The sequence below is a fragment of the Anomaloglossus baeobatrachus genome, chromosome 6, assembly GCF_048569485.1.
Source record: "Anomaloglossus baeobatrachus isolate aAnoBae1 chromosome 6, aAnoBae1.hap1, whole genome shotgun sequence".
Taxonomy (NCBI): Eukaryota; Metazoa; Chordata; class Amphibia; order Anura; family Aromobatidae; genus Anomaloglossus; species Anomaloglossus baeobatrachus.
In genome coordinates this window covers 509,047,254-509,070,137 of record NC_134358.1, presented here as the reverse complement: position 1 = coordinate 509,070,137, position 22,884 = coordinate 509,047,254, and the positions used below count along the sequence as shown (strand labels likewise).

The window sequence follows — 22,884 nt, the reverse complement described above, 5'->3', positions numbered from 1 at the left end:
TGTGGTTTTGTTCTTTAAAGGGGGTCTATAATGTTGAGGTTTATCAAATTTTCAATATGTGGAACGTTGCCGAACCTGGGGTGAAGGTGGGAGAAGGGCCGTCTGTTTACAGATAAAGTCCTTTAATCTGCCTCCTGATCTGTTCTTGCGTGTCCTATATGATAACCGCGCTGTAGGTAATGATTCACATCAGATAGACCGATGCGCTCTGCTCCTAAATCCACCACCTGCTCTTCTTTTTCCATTACTTTGCCCTTTTTGAGCACCGGCTTGACTTGAGCATCTCACATTTCCATCTAATTTGAGTTTGGTAATGTATTCCTAGTAGATGCGTGAAGGTGACTCGGATGTTGGATCCCCAGGAGGGCGCTGCGCTTGTGATCTGCAGGAACAAAGGTTGAGCTGTTGTTTTTGATATGTGTTCGGTATTGCTTTGGGTAATATTTCACTTGCCATTAATGGCTTTGTTAGTGTTATTGAAGAAAATTGATTTTTGGATTGAAAAAGGGTGGTTTAATGCAGCAAAATGAGAAATAAAATCTAAAATTATAAGTTATCCTCATATAACCCTGCTGATACCAAAGAGTGAAGCGACAAAAAAAAAAATGGATGAGACCGAAAATCCCCCAGACACAATAGATGGCTGCCGGCAGAACTATGGTTCGGCTGATGATTTGTCCGACAACTATCGCTCACGACCCGTATACAGGAGCACTAGGGTGACCGCAAAAAATCGATGTCGGAATTTTGTCCGTTTGGACCCCACAAAATGACTCCCCTTTCCAGATATTGAGATAGCCAAAATTTGAGCTTGTCGCTCAAAGTTTGAAAAAAAATCAAAATTTTTGGCCAAAAAGCTGACATATGGAGCCATAACTCCAGAACGGTAAATAATAAAAACACGCTTAATATCTCAAAAGAAAGCTAATGTTGTTCTTCAAAATTTATATTTTATACATAATTGTTGTTATTTTAAGTCAAACTGAGTTACAAAAGCTTTTAGCCCCAAGAACGTGACCTGGTATCAGTAGGAGCATACTTCGTATATTTTGTTATTAAGTGATACATTTTGGGGTTTTTTTTGGTACATTTTTGAGTTTAAAGTAGAAATATAACAAAAAAACAAGTAATACTGATAAGTCTAATGGCCTTTTTTTATTTTAACCCCTTAACGACCGCGGGCAGTAAAATTACGTCCTAAATGACATAATGTTACTGCCCGCAATCCTCCGGCGGCAGCATGCCGCGATCGGCGCACATCTCAGCTGATTTTCACAGCTGAGATGTGTGCCTACTAGGCACGAGGAGAATCGCTATCTGCTCGTGCCGATTAACCCCTTAAATGGCGCTGTCAATACGTGACAGCGCCATTATAAGCGCGATCGCGGTAAAGTTTACTTACCGCCCGATACCGGAAGTCACGTGACGCGATCACGTGACTTTCGATAGTTGTCATGGTAGCACAGGGTCATGTGATGACTCCTTGTACTACACATGACTTGCTTTCACTTTCGCTGTGCCAGCGGCACAGCAAAAGAGAAAGAGAGCGTATCTGCTGTTTACAGCCGTGTAGCTGTGATCAGCAGATACTGCAGAGCGATCGGATTGCTGATCGCAATAGCCCCCTAGGGAGACTAGTAAAATAAAAAAAAAAGTTTAAAAAAAAAGTTTTAAAAAATTAAAAAAAAACCTAAAAGTTTAAATCACCCCCCATTCGCCCCATTGAAAATTAAAGGGTTAAAAAAATAAAAAATATACACACTTTTGGTATCGCCGCGTTCAGAAACGCCTGATCTATCAAAATATAAAATCAATTAATCTGGTCAGTATACGGCGTAGTGGCAAAAAAATTCCAAACGCCAAAATGACGTTTTTTTGTCGCCACAACTTTTGCGCAAAATGCAATAAGAGGCGATCAAAACGTAGCATCTGCGCAAAAATGGTACCGTTAAAAACGTCAGCTCGAGACGCAAAAAATAAGCCGTCACTGAGCCATAGATCCCGAAAAATGAGAACGCTACGCGTCACGGAATATGGCGTAAAACATGCGCCACTTTTTTCGGACAAACTTCCGATTTTTTTTTAACCCCTTATATAAAAGTAAACCTATACATGTTTGGTGTCTACGAACTCGCACTGACCTGAGGCATCACACCCACACATCAGTTTTACCATATAGGGAACACAGTGAATAAAATATCTTAAAAACCATAGTGCTATCGCACTTTTTTTGCAATTTTTCTGCATTTGGAATTTTTTTGCCGTTTTTCAGTACACTATATGGTAAAACTGATGGTTTCATTTAAAAGTACAGCTCGTTCCGCAAAAAATGAGCCCTCACATGACCATATTGACTGAAAAAGTTACGTCTCTCAGAAAAAGAATGGCGGAAAAAAAAAACGGAAAGCAAAAAAATCGGCCGGTCGTGAAGGGGTTAAAATATAAAAATGAGGTATATAATACATACAAAACAGACACAGAAAAGATACAGACGTAGCACCTACATGAGTTGATAATTTTACATAGTTATCTAATCTATTCTAGAGCTTTTGTTAAAGTAGTTTTTGAAACGTCAGAATATAATGCTCGGCATTTGCTTACAGCTTGCAGGACATATTGCTTTTGTTCTTCATCTTTTGTCAGAAGGTCGTTAAAGTCGGTTATTAATTTAACACCACGCTCAGCCATATCATTAACTACTTTTAATGTTTTGATAATTTTCAATCCTTCTTGGAAGTCATTATTTTGAGGCCAGGTGTTTGGATTTTGTCTTAGGAAATCTGTTTTTATATTAAATCGGTCAAAGACTGTAAATGTTTCTTTGGTAAGTAAATTTACCGATCCTCCATCAACTACCTCTTTTAATTTTTCTTTCCTAACTTTTGGATTTACAACCCTAGCGTGCTCTGATGGTTCATCTGTGCTACTGAGCAATTTATTAGCCATTAACGACTTTTTATCGTCTGTAATGGTGGGATCAAAAAACGATAATCCCACCAACTCTGCATTCAAATACCACAAATGGTTCGAAAATTTGATCAGGGCTATTTCTGCAATGTCGTTGTCACATTCTTTATAGTCTAACAGACTATGCAAAATACCTAACTCTTGCTTTGGCGCAAGATGAGCTTTTGGAGCATTGAACCAAGCTTTACAATAAATTTTAACTAGGAAAACAGAAATGGCACGCACAGAACTTTCTTCTTCTTTAGACATCTTAAATTGACGGCGAAAAATTAACATTTTAAGCAGTAAATAGCCTTTGCCATCTACCTAGCGTGATGAATGGCTCCTGGAGTTCTAAAACCCACAACATTGCCGTCTAGTGATCCAACAAATACGAGAACCAACTGCAACAGCTCCTTGTAGTCATCTCTGAGGTGGCTCTCAGTTAATTTGGTCTCGAATTCAGCAGTAACATTTGCAATTACTTCTGGAGTTAGCTGCTTTTGTATTAGATTGTCACTGATACCTGTGTCGTATTTTCCTTTGTCTATCTTGGGCCACGCAGTGAGGAATCTTTTGAAAATGTCTGGATGAGGTCCAGTGGTTGATCCCATTTTTGTGTCGAATATGCCTCTTAACACAATTTCCAAGATATGGTGAGGGCAAGCTAGGTGTAGCAATTCTCTTCCTAACATTTGCTCCAATAGGACGCATGCTCCTTTGAGTCTTCCCGTGTTCGATGCTGCAGTGTCGAAGCACATCGCCTTGACGGTGTTGGGAAGACCCCATTCCCGTAGGCATTCATATACGGTTACGGCTTGCTCCTCTCCAGAGCTGCTTGCTGTTACAGGAACTCCCAGCAGCTGTTCCTTTTCGCCATATGAAATAGCAATAGCTATTCGCTCACACTTTAGAAACTAAACTGAATAAATAAAAGTTCGGTTGTACGCTGAAGTAAAATCACCATCCCTAAAATAGAAATTACATGCACCCTGTGTGTAACATATAAATTTTGAAGAACAACATTAGCTTTCTTTTGAGATATTAAGCGTGTTTTTATTATTTACCGTTCTGGAGTTATAGCTCCATATGTCAGCATTTTGGCCAAAAATTTAGATTTTTTTTCAAACTTTGAGCAACGAGCGGCATGGGTTAACGTCGTTTGATCGAGCTCAAATTTTGGCTATCTCAATATCTGGAAAGGGGAATCGTTTTGTGGGGTCCAGACGAACAAGATTCCGACATTTCCTTCCCCCCCCCTATGAGATCCGGTCACCCTAAGGAGCACATACTCTGCTGAGAGCTCCTATGTTCTATGAGAGAGCCGCTGTCAGATATCCCTGGGGGCTTATCTCAGAATAAAGTCCAAAATCGGTCATGCTGGATGTTTAACTCTTGCGACAATCATATGTCCACGGTCCCGATACAGAGAAGATAAAACTGAGCACTCCCGAGATGCCTCTAACAGCAGTGGATACCACTGATCCTCTACCATGTCACCAATCCTAGGCAGTTTCCATTGCGGCAGCATGTTGAAACTGATGAAGGTCTGAGTGAAGACCGAAACATCTCGGTTTTATCTTCTCTGTTACGGGTTTGGAACCTACTGAAGCACCCCTACCTATGCCAAAAGTGCAACTCTGTATTCTATTTCTGCAGGATCCCAATACAGACTGAATGTTAATCTAGTGTGTATGGTGGGCTGAAAGAGGTTGTCCACTACTTGGACAACCACTTCTCATTACCCATGTTTGGCCCTATTGAAATAAGAAAGCTTATACTCGCTCATTCCAGCAGTGCCGGCGGTTGCATTGGGTTGTTACCTCACGTGAGCCCAGTGCCCAATCCCCACCAGCTTCTCTTGTATAATCAACAAGACATGAGAGATATGGCTGGCAACCACTTCCGGTTTCTTACTTATACAATATGTCCAAAGACTGAGCGAGAAACTGGCAGTGAATGGGCGTGGGGTTCGCATGGTGTAACAGCTCCTCGTGAGCCCCGGAAATGCGAGCATCGGCACCACTGGAACGAGTTAATTTAAGCTTTGTTATTTTAATGGCGCCAAAATGGGGAATGAGAAATATTGTCCTAGCAGTGGACAACCCCTTTAAATCTGTGTGCATCATAGAAAAATACGTAATCCAAAGTCTGTAGATAATGTTTAACTTGGCTGCTTGAAATGTTTTTGGTTTATCGTTGACTATTGGCTGTTCTTGGAAATCATGTCACCAAGGGATGATTAGCAAAAATGAGCATGCATGTTTTAGCCTTGGTTGACTGCTTTTGTGATCATCTCTGGTGAAGAAATGGCTCCAGAAGCGACCATTCCCTTTAATGTCTATGGCCGGTTTACGATAGACAATAGCTTAGTTATTATTCAGTGAGTTTCATGTGAGGACCGAAGGGATCTACGGCTGCAATGTGGAGACACAGATTTGATTTGATTCTTATTATTGGAAAAGCTCTCTTTCTGTGTGAAGATTTTAACTTTACCTGCAAGAAGTCAATTTTTTTTCAATGTATTTGAAACAAAACAATTGCTTCCTATTGTTTCTACTTTTCGATAGTTTGCCTGGAGACTATTTTTGACCTTTTCCACAATTGCGTTAGTTCTTTTTTTACATCTCTGGAGCCACTTGAACAACTGAACTGCTGGGATTAATGGAGTTTTCAAAGTATAGCTTAATAAGTGGACATCATGAAGATACAGACATGGTTACATAGGCTGTAAAAAGACACAGGTCCATCAAGTTATAATTTTTTTTTCCTGTTTACGGTCAGTAGATTATCTATAACACATAATGCCATTCAACTCGTTTTAATGCTTTTTTAGTACCTGCTTTTTAGTCTGACTGCACTAACTGTAAAGAACCCTTTCCTATTTAGTTTTTAGAATTGCCTTTCTTCCATGCATAATTAATGCACCGTTTGTAAGGTTTATGGAAGGAATAAGGTGCCTTTCACAATTCGTTCTTCCCCAAAATGAGTGGTCCCGTCGGGCCTTGCGTCCAAATCCCCTTTGCTGATGTCATACCCATGTGATCAGAAGAGGCGGGGCCTCAGCCAACACAGCTTATACTAGGAAGCAACATTTTTCTGTTGGCTGAGACCATGCCCCTTCTGGTCACATGGGTATGACATCAGCAAAGGTCCTTTTAGTCACAAAGTAAAAGGATTGTATAATAGAATTAGCATAAGTAACAGGGGGAGGGGATAACTATGAATACCCCCCAGCTATTATCTGATCCTCAGCTGCTGTCACTCAAGAAGCTGCCGATTTTATAAACTTTACTTTCTTGTCTTTCAAAACCCATACATCCTATCTGACAACTAAAGGGGGCTTTACACGCTACGATATCGATAATGTTTGATCGTCGGGGTCACATTGTTAGTGACGCACATCCGGCGTCATTAACAATATCGCAGCGTGTGATACTTACCAGCGACCTTAGGCGACCTCAAAAATGGTGAAAATCGTTCACCATGGAGAGGTCGTCCCAAACTCAAAAATCGGTAAGGGTTGTTTAGCATTGTGGTTCATCGCTCATGCGGCAGCACACATCGATATGTGTGACACCGCATGAGCGAGGAACGTCTCCTTACCTGCCGCCGGCCCCAATGCGGAAGGAAGAGGTGGGCGGGATGTTTACATCACGCTCAGCTCTGCCCCTCTGCTTTCATTGGCCGGCCGCTTAGTGACGTTGCGGTGACGTCACTGTGATGCCGAACGTCCCTCCCCCTTGAAGGAGGGATTGTTCGGCAGTCACAGCGACGACGCCGACCAGGTAAGTATGTGTGACGCTGCGTAGCGATAATGTTCGCTACGGCAGCGATCACAAACAATCGCATGTGCGACGGGGGCGGGTACTTACACGCTCGCTATCGCTAGAAATTGCTAGCGATCTCGCTACCATGTAAAGCCCCCTTAAAGGTATGTAGAGAATCAGCCTGATAGTGCCAGTATAGCACAGGCTTTAAGTTATATAGGAAAGTCCTGGTGATTGGTGTGCTTTAAAAAATGCTAAAACAATTGACAAGATGCAGATTTAAAAACAAAAATGTTTTGATTGTTAAAATCAGCAATGGAAAAATAAGCAGCATGTGTGAGATTTCAGAAATCTCATTCACTTTGCTGGTACAGTGTAAAATGCTGTGTTTATTCCACAGCAAAAATGCAGACTGTTTAGATACCTGCAGATTCGCACAGCAATTCAATCCCACATACAGAAAATTGGAGTCAGGAAATTGATATCATCACTTCCTATGATATGTATTCTAAAATCACAAGGACCTTGAGGCCTCATCTCAGCTATATATACTTACCTGTTGTCAGTGGGGGTGGAGTCGGACCCCTTGCCAGCCCAGGATAGATGCAAATCTCTAATTCCCTCTCTACAGGGAGAGGAATGGGAAGAGATATTGGAATCTCTGACTGCGGTATCCCCGTCAGTTAATAATAAGTTGATTCAATGCTACATTGTCCACCAGGCATACCTTACTCCAACTCGATTATTTAGTATGGGCCGTTCTCGTACATCGGAGTGCCCAAGGTGTCATCTCTCAGGGGCAAATTTCATACATATGATCTGGAGCTGTCCCAATATATCTTCGTACTGGCGGGGAGTGACATCTCTGCTGACATCGATTGTGTCGATTCCTGTTTTGTGTGACCCTTTGATATGCCTGTTTGGGGTGGTGGAGGAAGAGTCCTGGGATCATTACATGACAATATTCCTCAGAGAGGCATTGTTTCTGGCTAGGAAATTAATAGCTCTGAGGTGGATGGGAGATTCGAATCCAACTGTGCGGTCCTGGGTTAAACTAGTCAATGCAACCATAATCTATGAGCGGGTGGTATATTATAATAGGGGGTGCCCGGGAAAATGTAACAAAATCTGGGGTTTGTGGAATTCTTCTCCAGACACACTTGCGGAGGTTTGAGGGAGATTATGCGGATAATGGTGGTTCCCGTTAGATGTTGGGATATGAAACACTGTCCAACGGTATATTGAGATATAATAGTGCAATGTGGCTGTTGTTGTTCTTTCTTTCTTTTTCTATTCCTCTTTCTATCTTGTTTTCAAAATATGGTCATGCTGATAGTTAGAGCTGTTCTTATGCTCAATATAAAATTAGATATATATGCAAACGATAAGAAGTATGGATAATAACATTGTTCTATCTTAACTGCTAAAGATATTATGGACTTTATATGACTGTTTATTGTTATATTTAAATATTACTATCTATATACTGAGCTATCTTTATATGGCAAATGTCAGTTGTACCATGTTTGAAATTGTTAATAAAACGAAGTTAAAAAAAAAAAAATGCAGACTGTGTACAAGCCCTAATGTAGGTGTACGACCGGCTTTACTCTCATATTATAACTGTCTTCTGCTGATATGTGAAGATTTTGTATAGTTAAACCCAGAGTTCGTAGAATAACTATTAGGTGTAAAGTCCCAAGGGATAGAAAGAGAAAATGGTTTGAAAAGTGTTTTGGGTAGACTGAACCATGTTCACTTATCTCACAGCACTGGACTATGCAGCACCAACTCACTTCAGAGCTGAAATTCACACTGTCCCTAAATCAGGGATTTCAAGCTCAAATACAAAGAGAGACAAAGTTAAAAAAGAAAAAAGTCATGGGCCAACCTAGCTGCATGCCTCACATATTTCTCCATATAGAATAATGGATCCTACATAGTCCTCCATACAGAATAATGGGTCCCACATAGTCTTCCATACAGAATAATGGGCTCCACATAGTCCTCCATACACAATAATGAGCCCCACATATTCCTCCATACAGAATAATGGGCCTCACATAGCGCTCCATATAGAATAATGAGCCCCACATAGTCCTCCATACAGAATAATGGGCCCCACATATTCCTCCATACAGAATAATGGGCCCCACATATTCCTCCATACAGAATAATGGGCCCCACATATTCCTCCATACAGAATAATGTGCCCCATATAGTCCTCCATACAGAATAATGGGACCCACAAATTCCTCCATACACAATAATAGGCCCCACATAGTCCTCCATACAGAATGTGCCCCACATAGTCCTCCATACAGAATAATGGGCCCTACATAGTCCTCCATACAGAATAATGAGCCCCACATATTCCTCCACATAGAATAATGTGCCCCATATAGTTCTCCATACAGAATAATGGGCTCCACAAATTCCTCCATACAGAATAATGGGCCCCACATATTCCTCCATACAGAATAAGGAGCCCCACATAGTCCTCCGTACAGAATGAGCCCCACATATTCCTCCATACAGAATAATGAGCCCCACATATTCCTCCATACAGAATAATGAGCCCCACATATTCCTCCATACAGAATAATGAGCCCCACATATTCCTCCACATAGAATAATGTGCCCCACATAGTCCTCCGTACAGTATGTGCCCCACATAGTCCTCCATACAGAATACTAAGCCCTGCAAGTCCCCCATACAGTATTATGGGCCCCACATAGTCCTCCATACAGAATAATAGGCACCATGTTGTCCTCCATACAAAATAATGGACCCCACATAGCCCTCAATACAGAATGAGCACCACTTAGTCCCCCATACAGAAAAATGAGCCCCACATAGCCCTTCATACAAAATAATGGGCCCCACATAGCCCGCTCTACAGAAAAAATGAGCCCCACATTATTATTATTATTATTTATTATTATAGCGTCATTAATTTCATGGTGCTTTACAAGTGAAAAAGGGTATACATAAAAACTAGTACAACAATCCTTAACAATACAAAACAGACTGGTATAGGAGGAGAGAGGACCCTGCCCGCGAGGGCTCACAGTCTACAGGGAATGGGTGATGGTACAATAGGTGAGGACAGAGCTGGTTGCGCAGTGGTCTACTGGACTGAGGGTTATTGTAGGTTGTAGGCTTGTCGAAAGAGGTGGGTCTTCAGGGTTACTCTTGAAGCTTTCCACGGTAGGGGAGAGTCTGATGTGCTGAGGTAGAGCATTCCAGAGTATGGGAGACACACAGGAGAAATCTTGTATGCGATTGTGGGAAGAGGAGATAAGAGATTAGTAGAGAAGGAGATCTTGTGAGGATCTGAGGTTGCGTGCAGGTAGGTACCGGGAGACTAGGTCACAGATGTAAGGAGGAGACCGGTTGTGGATTGTTTTGTAGGTCATGGTTAATAGCCCTCCATACAGAATAATAAGCCCCACATAGTCCTCTATCCAGAATAGCGGGCCCCATATATCCCTCCATACAGAATAATGGGCCCTAAATAGATCAGCCTGCGGGCCAGAGTTTAACATATGTGCCCTAAATTGTAAACATTACACACCACGCAGCAGAATGTTTTGTCTTTTTCCCTGACTTTCATTCATTTCATTGCATTGATATTCTTGGACAACCCATTGACTGTACAATTATAGTCAGATCTACAGCCAGGACTAAACGTCTCAGCCGTTCGAAATGTGAGATTATTTGTAGGATTTTCTCTGTGCTCCTCCATAAACACCTTGCGGGGGCATGCTTCTGCATTACAAGGACGTTGCTGATGACTGCGCTGTATCATATATTTTCGCAGAAAATGCGCAGAGCTCTTTACAACACTGTAAAATGTTCATGTTTCTAAATTATTATGAACATTAACTTTAAGTGTACTTGTGAAAACGCCTAGAGAAGACAAAAATTAAATTAGAAAATTAGTGCTGCTGCTGTTCTGCTTGGATTAATTATCCTGGAAGATCGTTGAATTCTGGTTTCCCTCCTTCTATAATCAAGGATCACTGTGTTTTGATTTCAGAGTGTCATGAACATGATGCATGTGATCAGCATCCCGTACTCTCTCATGAAAGTCAATCCCTTGTCGTGGATACAGAAAGTTTGCCAGTACAAAGGTAAAGATGAACTTTGGTTTCCAACTTTTCGAGAAAGTATAAGACACCAAGGCCCCGATCTATTATTGCCTCTGAGCCTGTTTTTTGTTCTGTTTTTTTTTTTATATTTTCAACTTTATTTGCTTTCGTCCAATTAATTATTGTTTTTATTTCTATTTTGAACTTAATTTTAGATTAGCGATTCTAGATCTTTTTGGCTGATTCTTCGGGTAAAGCTTTTACGCCAATATTCTGGAATAACAATTTTTCAAAATACTACTGCTTGCATTAAAATTTGTCAACTTTTGGCTTTCTCACATTATTTCCACACAGCACTGACTAAGTGGGCGAAGCTGGGACGGGACACAAGTGTGGTGACCGTCATTTGTGTGATTTGTGATGAGTGATGGCATTCGTTACCCCACAAATCTTACTCCAGTAGGATTAGAGTGGGACCCGTGGTTAGACCTAAGCCACACGGCAAGAAAAACGGTGCGAGTGGAGTGCAATAAAACATCGCATTCCACTTGGACCAATGTTAGCCTGTGTGTCAGCGCACATGAGCGATTATTTTCTCAGCCTTAATCGGACCGAGAAAACAATCGCAGCATGCTGCGATTGTAATGCGAGACTCTTTCTCTCGCACCCATTCAAGAGTATGTTGCGAGAGAAAAATCACACTGCACTCGCAGTACACCGGTGTACCGCGAGTGCAGGGCGACAATCGCAATAGCCGGCTACGGAGGAGAGAGGGAGATAAATCCCTCCCCTCCGCAGAGCCGGCCCATCACCCGCTGCTGAGGTCAGCTCGCACAGTTTGACATCAGTCGCAGGGACACTCGCATGACACTCGGCTTCTGCTGTGCTGCCAGCGTGAGCCGAGTGTCATGCGAGGATCGCACTAGTGCCCCGTGAGGCCCCGGCCTTAGGCACACACTCGTCTGGCGCTCCTGATTCATGAACAGCTGTGCACCTATTCCTGAATCAGTAGCATCTCACTCCAGCCCATTTCCCCATCAACACCGGCGTCAACAATGATGTATTGAGTAATTTTTTAAAAATGTCACAAAATGCACAACTCCACTCCAGTTTCCCTGGTATGTTTTTCAGTATGCCAGTATTTTGTCACAATTGTGTCAACATTTTGTGAAGCATTCAACTTTTGGCACTAAAAAGTTGCAAATACAGATTACGACTCAAAATCCATGAATCTCATTTCATTTTTGAAAAATTTGGAGTAAAACAGAAACAGCCACTAATGCCACTAGGCAAATAACAAACAAACTGTAAATGGTGAATCGGGGCTGTAGACTAGAGATAAACACAGAGTTGTCGTTGTTTGCAGGTGATAAAACTGTCAGACACTTGAGGGACCTATTGTAGATCCATCAAGACTACTGTGGATCTTTTAAGAATGTAATCCAATATGTATGTTTGCCTTTCATGAAAATGCCACTTATCATGTGAACAAGGGTCAAGAGACCCCGGTTTGACAGGGGTGATAGGCGTACCTGCGTACTACCGTTTTATTTGCGGTCTATGGGAGTGATTCAGATGGTAGAGCAGATTGCTTAGCTATCCTTGTCAGCTCCATAGACAATGAATGGTGCAATATTGTATATGCTCAACTAAAACTTCAGTCCAAGGACTCGGGACTGTTATTCTCACGATCAGCAAGCTTCCCAGCAGTTAGACCTCCAGCAATTGTTTTCATTGCCTATATTGTATATTATATGATAAATACTATTTGTGGCAATCTCCTTTCAGAAAGTGGCTTACTTTAAACAAAAAAAAGTTGCAGAACGCAGCAATTTTTGCACAAAATGTTTGTGTAAATTTTGCCCGTTTTGTGGTGGCATAATACACACAAGTCAATGGCAATGGATGATACTTCTGCGCTCTTCATTGAATCCGACATTGTGGATATTTTGACCAAACATTCTTTTGTTCAGTAAATGCATATTTGGCAAAAACATCCACAAAGACCATGTGATCTGACCAAAGAAATGCACTTTGATTAATTTTTATAAAATATTCTTCTGGATTTTCGGTCAACCTGTACCCTATGGGCCAAGAGTGCAGGTTGGAACTGCGTGAAATGATGATAATTAATTAGAGAAGGCAAAATATTGTTATGTGTATTTTAAAAGAATAAAAAGCTGTGCAGAATTTGCTCTTTTGCATCTTTCTAATTTTAAGGGATTTGTCTATGTACTACCTCTTCTATTTCTAGCATAAGGTGGGATAAGGAACAGTAAACTGTCTAATGAGTGTAGTGAATTTAATCTTACCGTAATTTAAAGGGGATATCCACTTGTGAGGACATTTTTTTTTTTACTTAAAGGTGTTGTCCACTACTTATACATTGATGGCTTATCATTAGAATAGGTCATCAATGTCTGATCGGCCGAGGTTCATCCCCTGTCATCCCCGCCGTTATCGTACCTGGCGGTGTGAGCAGGCGGGCAGAAATGCTCAGTTCCGGAGCTGCCTCGTTAACTGATAGTGGCCATGGTCGGGTACAGCACATACGCCTCCCATTCAAATCAATAGGAGATGGATTTAGAGTACCTGGCCACAGCCGCTATCAGTTGACGGGGCAGCTTCAGAACTGAGCATTTCCGGCTGCCTGCTACCAAGAGACGACACCGAGAACATCTGACCAACAGGGTGTTGGACCCAAGCCAATCAGACATTGAGCTATCCTAAAGATAGGTCATCGGTGCAATGTAAAAGTAGTGGACAACCTCTTTAAATGCAGGTAATTGAGGCTAAAATAAATTTTTGCAATTGGGTTTCATTAAAAATTGAGCAGTGTTAGTGCATATTAGTTAGTAGATATTGATCTAAAGTCAGGCATTGAACTGGCTTCATTGGACACTGATGATGTAGCCCAGTTTGCGTTCTATAACCTCTGTGATGCACTATGTATCTCTGGCTGCAGAACCCCGATAACGGAGTATCTGTTCGTCAACCCGCTAACAGTCTGATGGAGAGTTTGCAGCTTTTGTCTTTTTAGGAGCATCTCTTTACTGATTTATCACTACAGACCACGTCAAAGTTAAATGTTCAGGGAATTAAAGAGCCCCAAGAAGCCAATTGGGACCATTATTAATGAAACCAAATTGCAAAAATGATTTTTAGCCCTAAATACTTGCATTTTAGTAAAAATGAAAAAGTCCTCAAATGTGTCCAACCGATTAAATTTAACTTTTTGTTCCATTTTAACCATTTTGTGCAATTTTCAACATCTCCTAAAACGATGTTCTATGACGAGATTGATCATCAAATTAGCATTAATTATAAAGGCTCACACCTCGGTGACTGTACGGTGGATTGAAAAAACACCAAAAAAAAAAAAAAAAAGCAACGGAATAATCAGGAGAAAAAGGAATTAAAAAAATAAAACAAAAAGCAAAAATTGGCCACTTTTGATGTGATGACACATCCTCCGTGTCCCATAGACACAGTACAAATGAGTGTTTATATGGGAATATCTATTTGTCTCTGCCCCTTCCTTTAAGTTATTAGTTTTTATAGGAAATTTCCACCCAGCACTTTCCATTTTCATGGATCCATATCCGTCTCTCCAGGGACTCGTCCCCCAAAAATGGTCTAGTATTTAGGATTACTTTTTAGCAATTCTGCATTTCTCCTTTCTCTGTGTATATAATAATACTTGGCTTTGTTAATCTTTTTTTTATTTCCCTTAAAGCAAAAGTTGCCTGTGTGAAGTCCAGAGACATGCACTGGGCCCTGGTTGCACATCGGGATCAGAGAGACATTAACCTCTCCTCGTTACGCATGTTGATTGTGGCTGATGGAGCAAATCCTTGTAAGTACAGTCCGGGGTCGGGGTGGCATAGAAAGAATATGATAATTTAGAGTCAATTTATTGTCAGTAGTCTGTGAAGAGTAAGAGGTCAGAGATTACAAGTACGTGGTTATATTCATATGGGAATTTCTTTTTATCTCCCATACAATAAATTATTGACTTCCTTTTAGTGTTTAATAGGATTGAGAGGATTCTATATATTATCATATTATAGGAATATGTTATATTTTTCTCATCCCCAAATTGACTTGAAATTATGTATATAATATTCTGCTGGCATCACAATCAGAGCCTATGTTTTGCATGCGCGTACCGAACCATTCACTAAATGTATCCATAGGGTCGCATTCTCCCAATGTAAGCCTTTTTCCTTCCACACCAAAATTTTGAATGGCCTTTTCTTGCTTGTGCACCTTTTTCTACCACACTTTTTCCTTCCAGTCAACTTGCCATTAATATGCTTGGATACAGCACTCTGTGAACAGCCAGCTTCTTTAGCAATGACCTTTTGTGGCTTACCCTCCTTGTGGAGTGTGTCAATGACTGCCTTCTGGACATCTGTCAAGTCAGCAGACTTCCCCATGATTCTGTAGCCTATTGAACCAGACTAATGGACCAATTTAATAGCTTAGGAAGCCTTTGCAGGTGTTTTGTGGTAGTTATTCTAATTTTCTTAGATAATGACTTTTGGATTTTCATTGGCTGTAAGCCATAATCATCAACATTAACAGAAATAAACACATGAAATAGATCACTCTGTGTGTAATGACTCTATATAATATGGGTTTCTCTTTTTGTATCGAATTACTGAAATAAATTAACTTTTTGAGGATATTCTAATTTATTGAGATGCACTTGTATGTATTTCACTTACACTTTTCCTTGAATTGAGCCTAACTTTTCATAAGGAGCTATATTTAAGTGTCTCGTTTCAGATTGCCGTGGTTTATTTATTTATTTCTTTTTTTAAGCTTTGTATTTTGTTCTTCGTGCTTCAGTTTGCAGTTAGAAGTGTTGGCGGCTTTTATGGGATAGACAGAGACTAATGAGCTGCCGCTTTACAGTATATTTCTCGTAGTGTTTTAATGCCACGGGACAAGTTTGAAGATGAGCTTTTGTGAATGTCCTCAATGCTCTTTAAAGAGCCCTAAATCATCTTGTCCAAATGTTGTATTTCCTGCACGTTTGTTATCACATCCTCTTCTTGTGTTCTCTCCCCAGGGTCCATTTCTTCTTGTGACGCTTTCCTCAACGTCTTCCAAAGTAAAGGCCTGCGGCAAGAAGTCATTTGTCCTTGTGCCAGTTCACCAGAGGCTCTTACTGTGGCCATAAGGAGGTACTGTTTATATAAAGAATTAATGAAATATGATTCTCCTTATCTTAAAGAGGACCTGTCACTTCCTCAAACAAATTGAGTTAAATACCTTGTAAAATCTGTGCGCTCCCCTGATTTTTCTACTCTTTTCCGTTTTGCACTGCGTCGCTCCATTCCATGATATTCACATTTGTTTCTTCTGCAGTGCAATATGTGAAATCTCTGCTTGGCAGTCCAATGTCTCTTCAGAGTTTTCTCTACAGGGGTGTGCCTTCACCCTTCCCTCACAGATGCTGCCAATGACATCTCTACTGCTAGTCTGGCAGTCTCAATGCAGTCTGAGAAGGCAATGAAGAAACCTCAGCTGGACTATAAGCAGAGATTTCACATACTGCACTCAAAAGAAACAAGTATGCATAGCTATGTAATGGATCAATGCAGAGCAAAACAGAAAAGAGGGGCAGAATCAGGGGAGTTCCAGAGTTTTTATAAAGTATGTAACTCTGATTGGCTGCAGTGGTTGTGAGCCTATACAGCTCATCAAGTCTTTTGTACCACCCTAAAGATGATCATGTCCCTTTCAGACACATGACCACTGTATTCCACCAGTGATTGGCTGCAACAGTCTCTTGATCAGCTGGAGCACCAGAGACTGGTGGTGGAAGGGGGAACATCATAGCTAAAGAGTTAGGAGATTAGCAATGTGGGTTTGACTTTTTTTTTAACTCCATATCATTGTAATCTCTTTTCAAGATTTTCTGTGGCTGGTCAGACCTTTTAATGTAAGGCATATGCCAAGATCAATAGTGACTGTAGCATTTAGGAGGCTGATGAGGACCCCTGCAACGTGATCACAGGGTCCCAATCATTACCATGGCAACTTGAGGTCAAATAATGACCTCCACGTTTGCTGGGTTTAGTGGCCTGTTAGACTATGCCAAGAGCATGGTCTAACAGGCGTTATACCAGCGATTAGACTAATAAAATTTAATGAAGAAAAACAAAAAGCCAGCACTAAATGTGCACTTCCGCACTAACAATTCCAAACTGTTTTTATTATAAAAATTTTGAGATTTTTGGCAAAAAATTGCAATTTCTTGAGCTACCCCGCCACGTCACTGCAAATCTGATTTGGGGCAGTCCTACACTAAAATATTTTTATAAAATGTGCCAAACGGCCTCACATATGAAATAGTAGAACTGCTCTCAGCAGCACTTACTTGGCCTTTTTCAATCCCGTACCCATGACTGGGTCATGGCTGTGGGCGGGACATGTCCAAGCAAATGCTGCATGAAGTAAATAACCTGAGGACAGGGCCTGATGACTGAATGTGAACAGTCACCAACCGCCAAAATCTAGACAGGTGGAATACATCCCAAATTGGGGTGCATAGCAAGGTGGGGGTCAGCCACCGACCAATTCAATGAAGAAAAAACAAAAAGCCAGCACTAAATGTGCACTTCAGCACTGCAAATTCCAAACTGTACTTATAAACATTTTTGAGATTTTTGGCAAAAAATTGCAATTTTTTGAGCTACCCCGCCACGTCACGGCAAATCTCATTTGGGGCAGTCCTACACTAAAATATTTTTATAAAATGTGCCATACGGCATATTACATAGGGAGACTAAGTTAAAAAGTTAAAATGTTTTAAAAAATTGGTATTAAAGATATTTAATAATAATCCCCAAATAAATAATAAAAAAATAGGAAAAAAACATCATACCAATAAACACGTATATTTATATAAAAACAAAAAAGTACACATATTTGGTATCGCCGATTCTGGAACGACCTGATCTATAAATCTGCCACACTAATTAACCTGTTTAGAGAACATTATAAAAAAGTGGCAAAAATTAGGCTTTTTTTAATAAAGCGCTGGAAAAAACATGGAATAACACACAATCAAAAAGTCAAATATAAATAAATATGGTATCCCTGAAGAGTTTATTTTGCCCCGGAAAAAAAAACAAGCCACCATACAGCTCTGTCAGTGGAAAAATAAAAAAGCTATAGCTGTCAGAATATAGCGATGCAAAATAAAAACAAATATTTTAGAAAATAAGTTTTCATTATGTGAAGGAGACAAAACTTATAACATATAAATGTGGTATCGCTGGAATTGTACTTACCCGAGAAATAAAATCGTGTTATCACTTTTACCAGTGAGCGATTTAAAAAAATAAATAAATAAAATCCTGAATTGCTGTTTTCTTGTTCATTCTACCTCCCAAACTATAAAAAATGCTAAAAAATATAATGTGGTCAAAAATGATACCAATAGAAACGTCAATTCATCCCTCAAAAAAACCCAAACCCTCACATGACTCTGTTGGCAGAGTAATAAAAAAAATGATAGCTTTCAAATTCTGGATGCAAACATTTTTTTAAAGCATTGTTTTAGTGTGTGATAGTAGCCAAACATAAAAACCCCATATAAACTTGGTATTGCTGTAATCACACCTTTCTGTAGAAAGAAACCATGTTATCAATTATACAGCATGGTAAGTGGCATAGAATGTAATTTCTTGACCTGCTGTTGATTTGTTTATTCTGCTTCCCAAAGATCACAGTAAGACTCGGCTCACATTTATCCTGTGCTCTACGCTGAGCACTTACACTGGGGTTTCCATGTAAATTTCTCAAATATGTCATTCAGATGAAGCCCCTGGCTGACCAAACACTGTAGTGAGGCAGATAGAGACATTGGTGTGGACTCTCTCTGGCCTACAATCCAGTGGTGTCCGTCGATCAGTTTTGTGCAGTTCTGAAAAGATGGACACTGCTGGAAAGAGGCCAGATGTAGTTCGGAGTAACTCTGCTGCCTCATAATAGTGAATGAATCCCTTGGAGATGTCATCTGAATCACGTCATTCGGAGATTTAGATGTAAATCCAAAAGTAAGTGTTCAGCATAGAGCACAGGATAAATGTGATCGAACATGTAATATAAAATGTTCCTAATTAACACTAGAACTACTGGACTCGTGACACCTATATAGAAATACATGGTGCAAAGTAGTCAAAATGACTACCTCAGTAGTTCTAGTGTTAAAGCCTCAACTCATTCCACAAAAAAAAAAAAAAAAAGCTGTCACTCAGGTCATTTATCTGTCAATGCATATATAGTGAGCTTCCATGGTACTGGTAACCTAAAGGCTCTGGAAAAGCATCATGGCTGTCCCCAAAAAAGAAATCTCACCGAATCTGCACTCCCAAATCTAAATGCACCCCTCTCTTCTTATCCCCACAATGTGCCTAAAGCAGATCTAGCGACCACATGTTTCGCATTTCTGTAGTGAAGAGAACCCACTTAATTTGCGGGGTGTGTGTCTCTAGAAACACGAGTTTGGCACAATATACAGGCACTACAATGTACTGGCACTACAATATACGGGCACTATAATGGCAGATTTGCAATTTTTACTCAGCAACATCCATTGCTGCTTGTTTTTGGAAAACAATCATTGAGTCAAAATAGTCACTACACCTGTGGATAAATTCACAAACTGGTGTAATTTCCAAAATGAGGACACTTGGGGGGGAATTCTGCTCCTCTGGCACTTAGGTGCTCTGTATATGGAATCTGTAAACTATTCTGGGAAAATCTGTGCGCCAAGCGTCAAATAGTGTTCCTTCCCTCACACGCAAGTCTTTCTGTGTGGTTAAGCAATATTGTAGGGCCACGTTTGAAGCAGGGTGTACATGTTCTGACGTCAGAGAGGTCTAGTGCCCATGACCGGAAGTGCTGGAACTTCTGACCCTAAGCCCTGTGTTCTGAAGAGGTGACAATGGACACAGGTACGCTCATCACTGCTGGTGATGCTGGTCAATGGGCATTGAATAGCATGTTAGTACACCCCTGTAGGTGTGCTAACATGCTAAGAGGGCCAACTAGTCAGGGGACATAACACCCTTGCGACTAGTCGCTGGTCTTGTTAGGATCTTCAGAAATACTTTTTCCAAAGATCTCTTTATCTATGCTACTAGATGCAGGGATTACAAATGGGCATCCAGAACTGCTTGTGGTTCTGGCTGAATATTGTACCTGACAGGTTCCCTTTAAGGGCATAAAAGTTAAAAGTTTAAAAACTGTGAAATTTTCATGAAAATTGCAATATTTTCACAAATAAACATAAAAAATTTCAACCTAAATTTACCACTAACAAGAAGTACAATGTGTCACAAATATTCTCAGAATCAATGGGATCCGTTGAAGCGTTGCAGAGTTATTACCACAAAAAGTGACACTGGTCAAAATGGGAAAATTTGGCCCGGTCAGGAAGGTGAAAACAGGCTGTGACGGTAAGAGGTTAAAGCTCCTTTAAAAGACCCTAAAGGCTGCTTTACACGTTACAATTAATTGTGCGATCGCATTTGCGATCGCACCCGCCCCCATCGTTTGTGCGACACGGGCAATTTCTTGCCCGTGTCGCAGAATGCTGTAACCCCCGTCACACGTACTTACCTTCCAAACGACCTCGCTGTGGGCAGCGAACATCCACTAATTGTAGGGGGCGGTTCGTTCGGTGTCACAGCAACGTCACACAGCGGCCACCCAATAGAAGCAGAGGGGCGGAGATGAGCGGGACGTAAATATCCCGCCCACCTCCTTTCTTCAGCATTGCCGGCGGGACGCAGGTAAACTGCAGTTCATCGTTCCTGGGGTGTCACATGGAGCGATGTGTGCTGCCACGGGAACGATGAACAACAGGACGTACGATTTTTTTGAAAATGAGCGACGTGTCAGCGATGAACGAGAAGGTGAGTATTTCTGCTCGTTCACCGCTGTCACACGCTACGATATCACTTACGATGCCGGATGTGCGTGACTTACGATGTGACCCCGCCGACATCTCGTTAGATATATCGTAGCGTGTAAAGCCGCTTAACAGGGCAGACTGTTATCTTCCACTTTTTATAGTACTGATCTCCAACCTTAGGACAGAGGGACTTATAGATCCCATGAAGCCTTAGGTTCTGGAAATGAACCCATGTACTTAGTGAATTTACGCATTGGTTTGATGATGATTTTGGGGATGATGTTAATGACCACTCTTCCATTGTCCCATATTGCCTATTTTTCGTTACGTTAGCATTTTTTTTTTCAAGCACAAATAAAATCTTAAAGTTAGAGGGAAAATACAAAGTACAAGTTTTACTGGACTCAATAAAAAAAACCCCATTTATTACACTTATTCTACATAAAGAAGCAGACGTGCCACCCTGAACAACGGCAATGAAAATGCTGAAATGTTTCTTAGAGTTTTACAGAATAATGGAAGTGTTTTATGCAGAACTGACAATGGCAGCCACTTAAAAGAGGCGACGAGGCAATAATCATAAAATGATTATTGTAGAGCAATTTTGCACTTTACTTCAGAGTTGGAGGCGTGCAATGAATTGAATGGTTTATGTATTGCGGTTTTTCACTTAAAAAAGGTGAAGTCACTAGCAGCAGATACGAAGACCACTTCCAGAGCAGGTAGGCACTCGCTTTGCTGCGGTGCTCGTAATCACGGGATGAACTCCACAAAATTATCAGAAAGAGGATCGGCACTCACATCTAGCAGCAGATACAAGTGAGGAGGGTCAGCAGCGTATTCTGCCTATTGCATGTATTCATGGGGCCGGTGAGGATGGACAGCAGCGTATTCTGCCTATTACATGTATTCATGGAGCCAGGGAGGATGGACAGCAGTGTATTCTGCCTATTACATGTATTCATGGGTCAGGGGGGATGGACAGCAGTGTATTCTGCCTATTACATGTATTCATGGGGCCGGGGAGGATGGACAGCAGCGTATTCTGCCTATTACATGTATTCATGAGGCCGGGGAGGATGGACAGCAGCGTATTCTGCCTATTACATGTATTCATGAGGCCGGGGAGGATGGACAGCAGCGTATTCTGCCTATTACATGTATTCATGGGGCCGGGGAGGATGGACAGCAGCGTATTCTGCCTATTACATGTATTCATGGGGCCGGGGAGGATGGACAGCAGTGTATTCTGCCTATTACATGTATTCATGGGTCAGGGAGGATGGACAGCAGCGTATTCTGCCTATTACATGTATTCATGGGGCCAGTGAGGATGGTCAGCAGCGTATTCTGCCTATTACATGTATTCATGGGGCCGGTGAGGATGGATAGCAGCGTATTCTGCCTATTACATGTATTCATGGGTCGGGGAGGATGGACAGCAGCGTATTCTGCCTATTACATGTATTCATGGGTCGGGGAGGATGGACAGCAGCGTATTCTGCCTATTACATGTATTCATGGGGCTGGGGAGGATGGACAGCAGTGTATTCTGCCTATTACATGTATTCATGGGTCAGGGAGGATGGACAGCAGTGTATTCTGCCTATTACATGTATTCATGGGGCCGGGGAGGATGGACAGCAGCGTATTCTGCCTATTACATGTATTCATGGGGCCGGGGAGGATGGACAGCAGTGTATTCTGCCTATTACATGTATTCATGGGGCCGATGAGGATGGTCAGCAGCGTATTCTACCTATTACATGTATTCATGGGTCAGGGAGGATGGACAGCAGCGTATTCTGCCTATTACATGTATTCATGGGGCCAGTGAGGATGGTCAGCAGCGTATTCTGCCTATTACATGTATTCATGGGGCCGGTGAGGATGGATAGCAGCATATTCTGCCTATTACATGTATTCATGGGTCGGGGAGGATGGACAGCAGCGTATTCTGCCTATTACATGTATTCATGGGTCGGGGAGGATGGACAGCAGCGTATTCTGCCTATTACATGTATTCATGGGGCCGGGGAGGATGGACAGCAGCGTATTCTGCCTATTACATGTATTCATGGGGTCGGGGAGGATGGACAGCAGCGTATTCTGCCTATTACATGTATTCATGGGTCG

General features: G+C 41.4%; 1 protein-coding gene across 8 annotated transcripts in view; it reads left to right on the top strand.

Annotated features, from left to right (window-relative positions):
- The window catches only part of DIP2C (disco interacting protein 2 homolog C), a 655,955-nt gene that overhangs the window by 465,721 nt on the left and 167,350 nt on the right, over nt 1-22,884 (top strand). For all 8 annotated transcript variants that reach the window (XM_075315465.1, XM_075315466.1, XM_075315463.1 and 5 more), the window contains 3 exons: nt 10,760-10,853; nt 14,548-14,667; nt 15,889-16,003. In XM_075315465.1, coding sequence (XP_075171580.1) covers nt 10,760-10,853; nt 14,548-14,667; nt 15,889-16,003 — 329 coding nt within the window. The remainder of the gene's footprint in view (nt 1-10,759; nt 10,854-14,547; nt 14,668-15,888; nt 16,004-22,884) is intronic.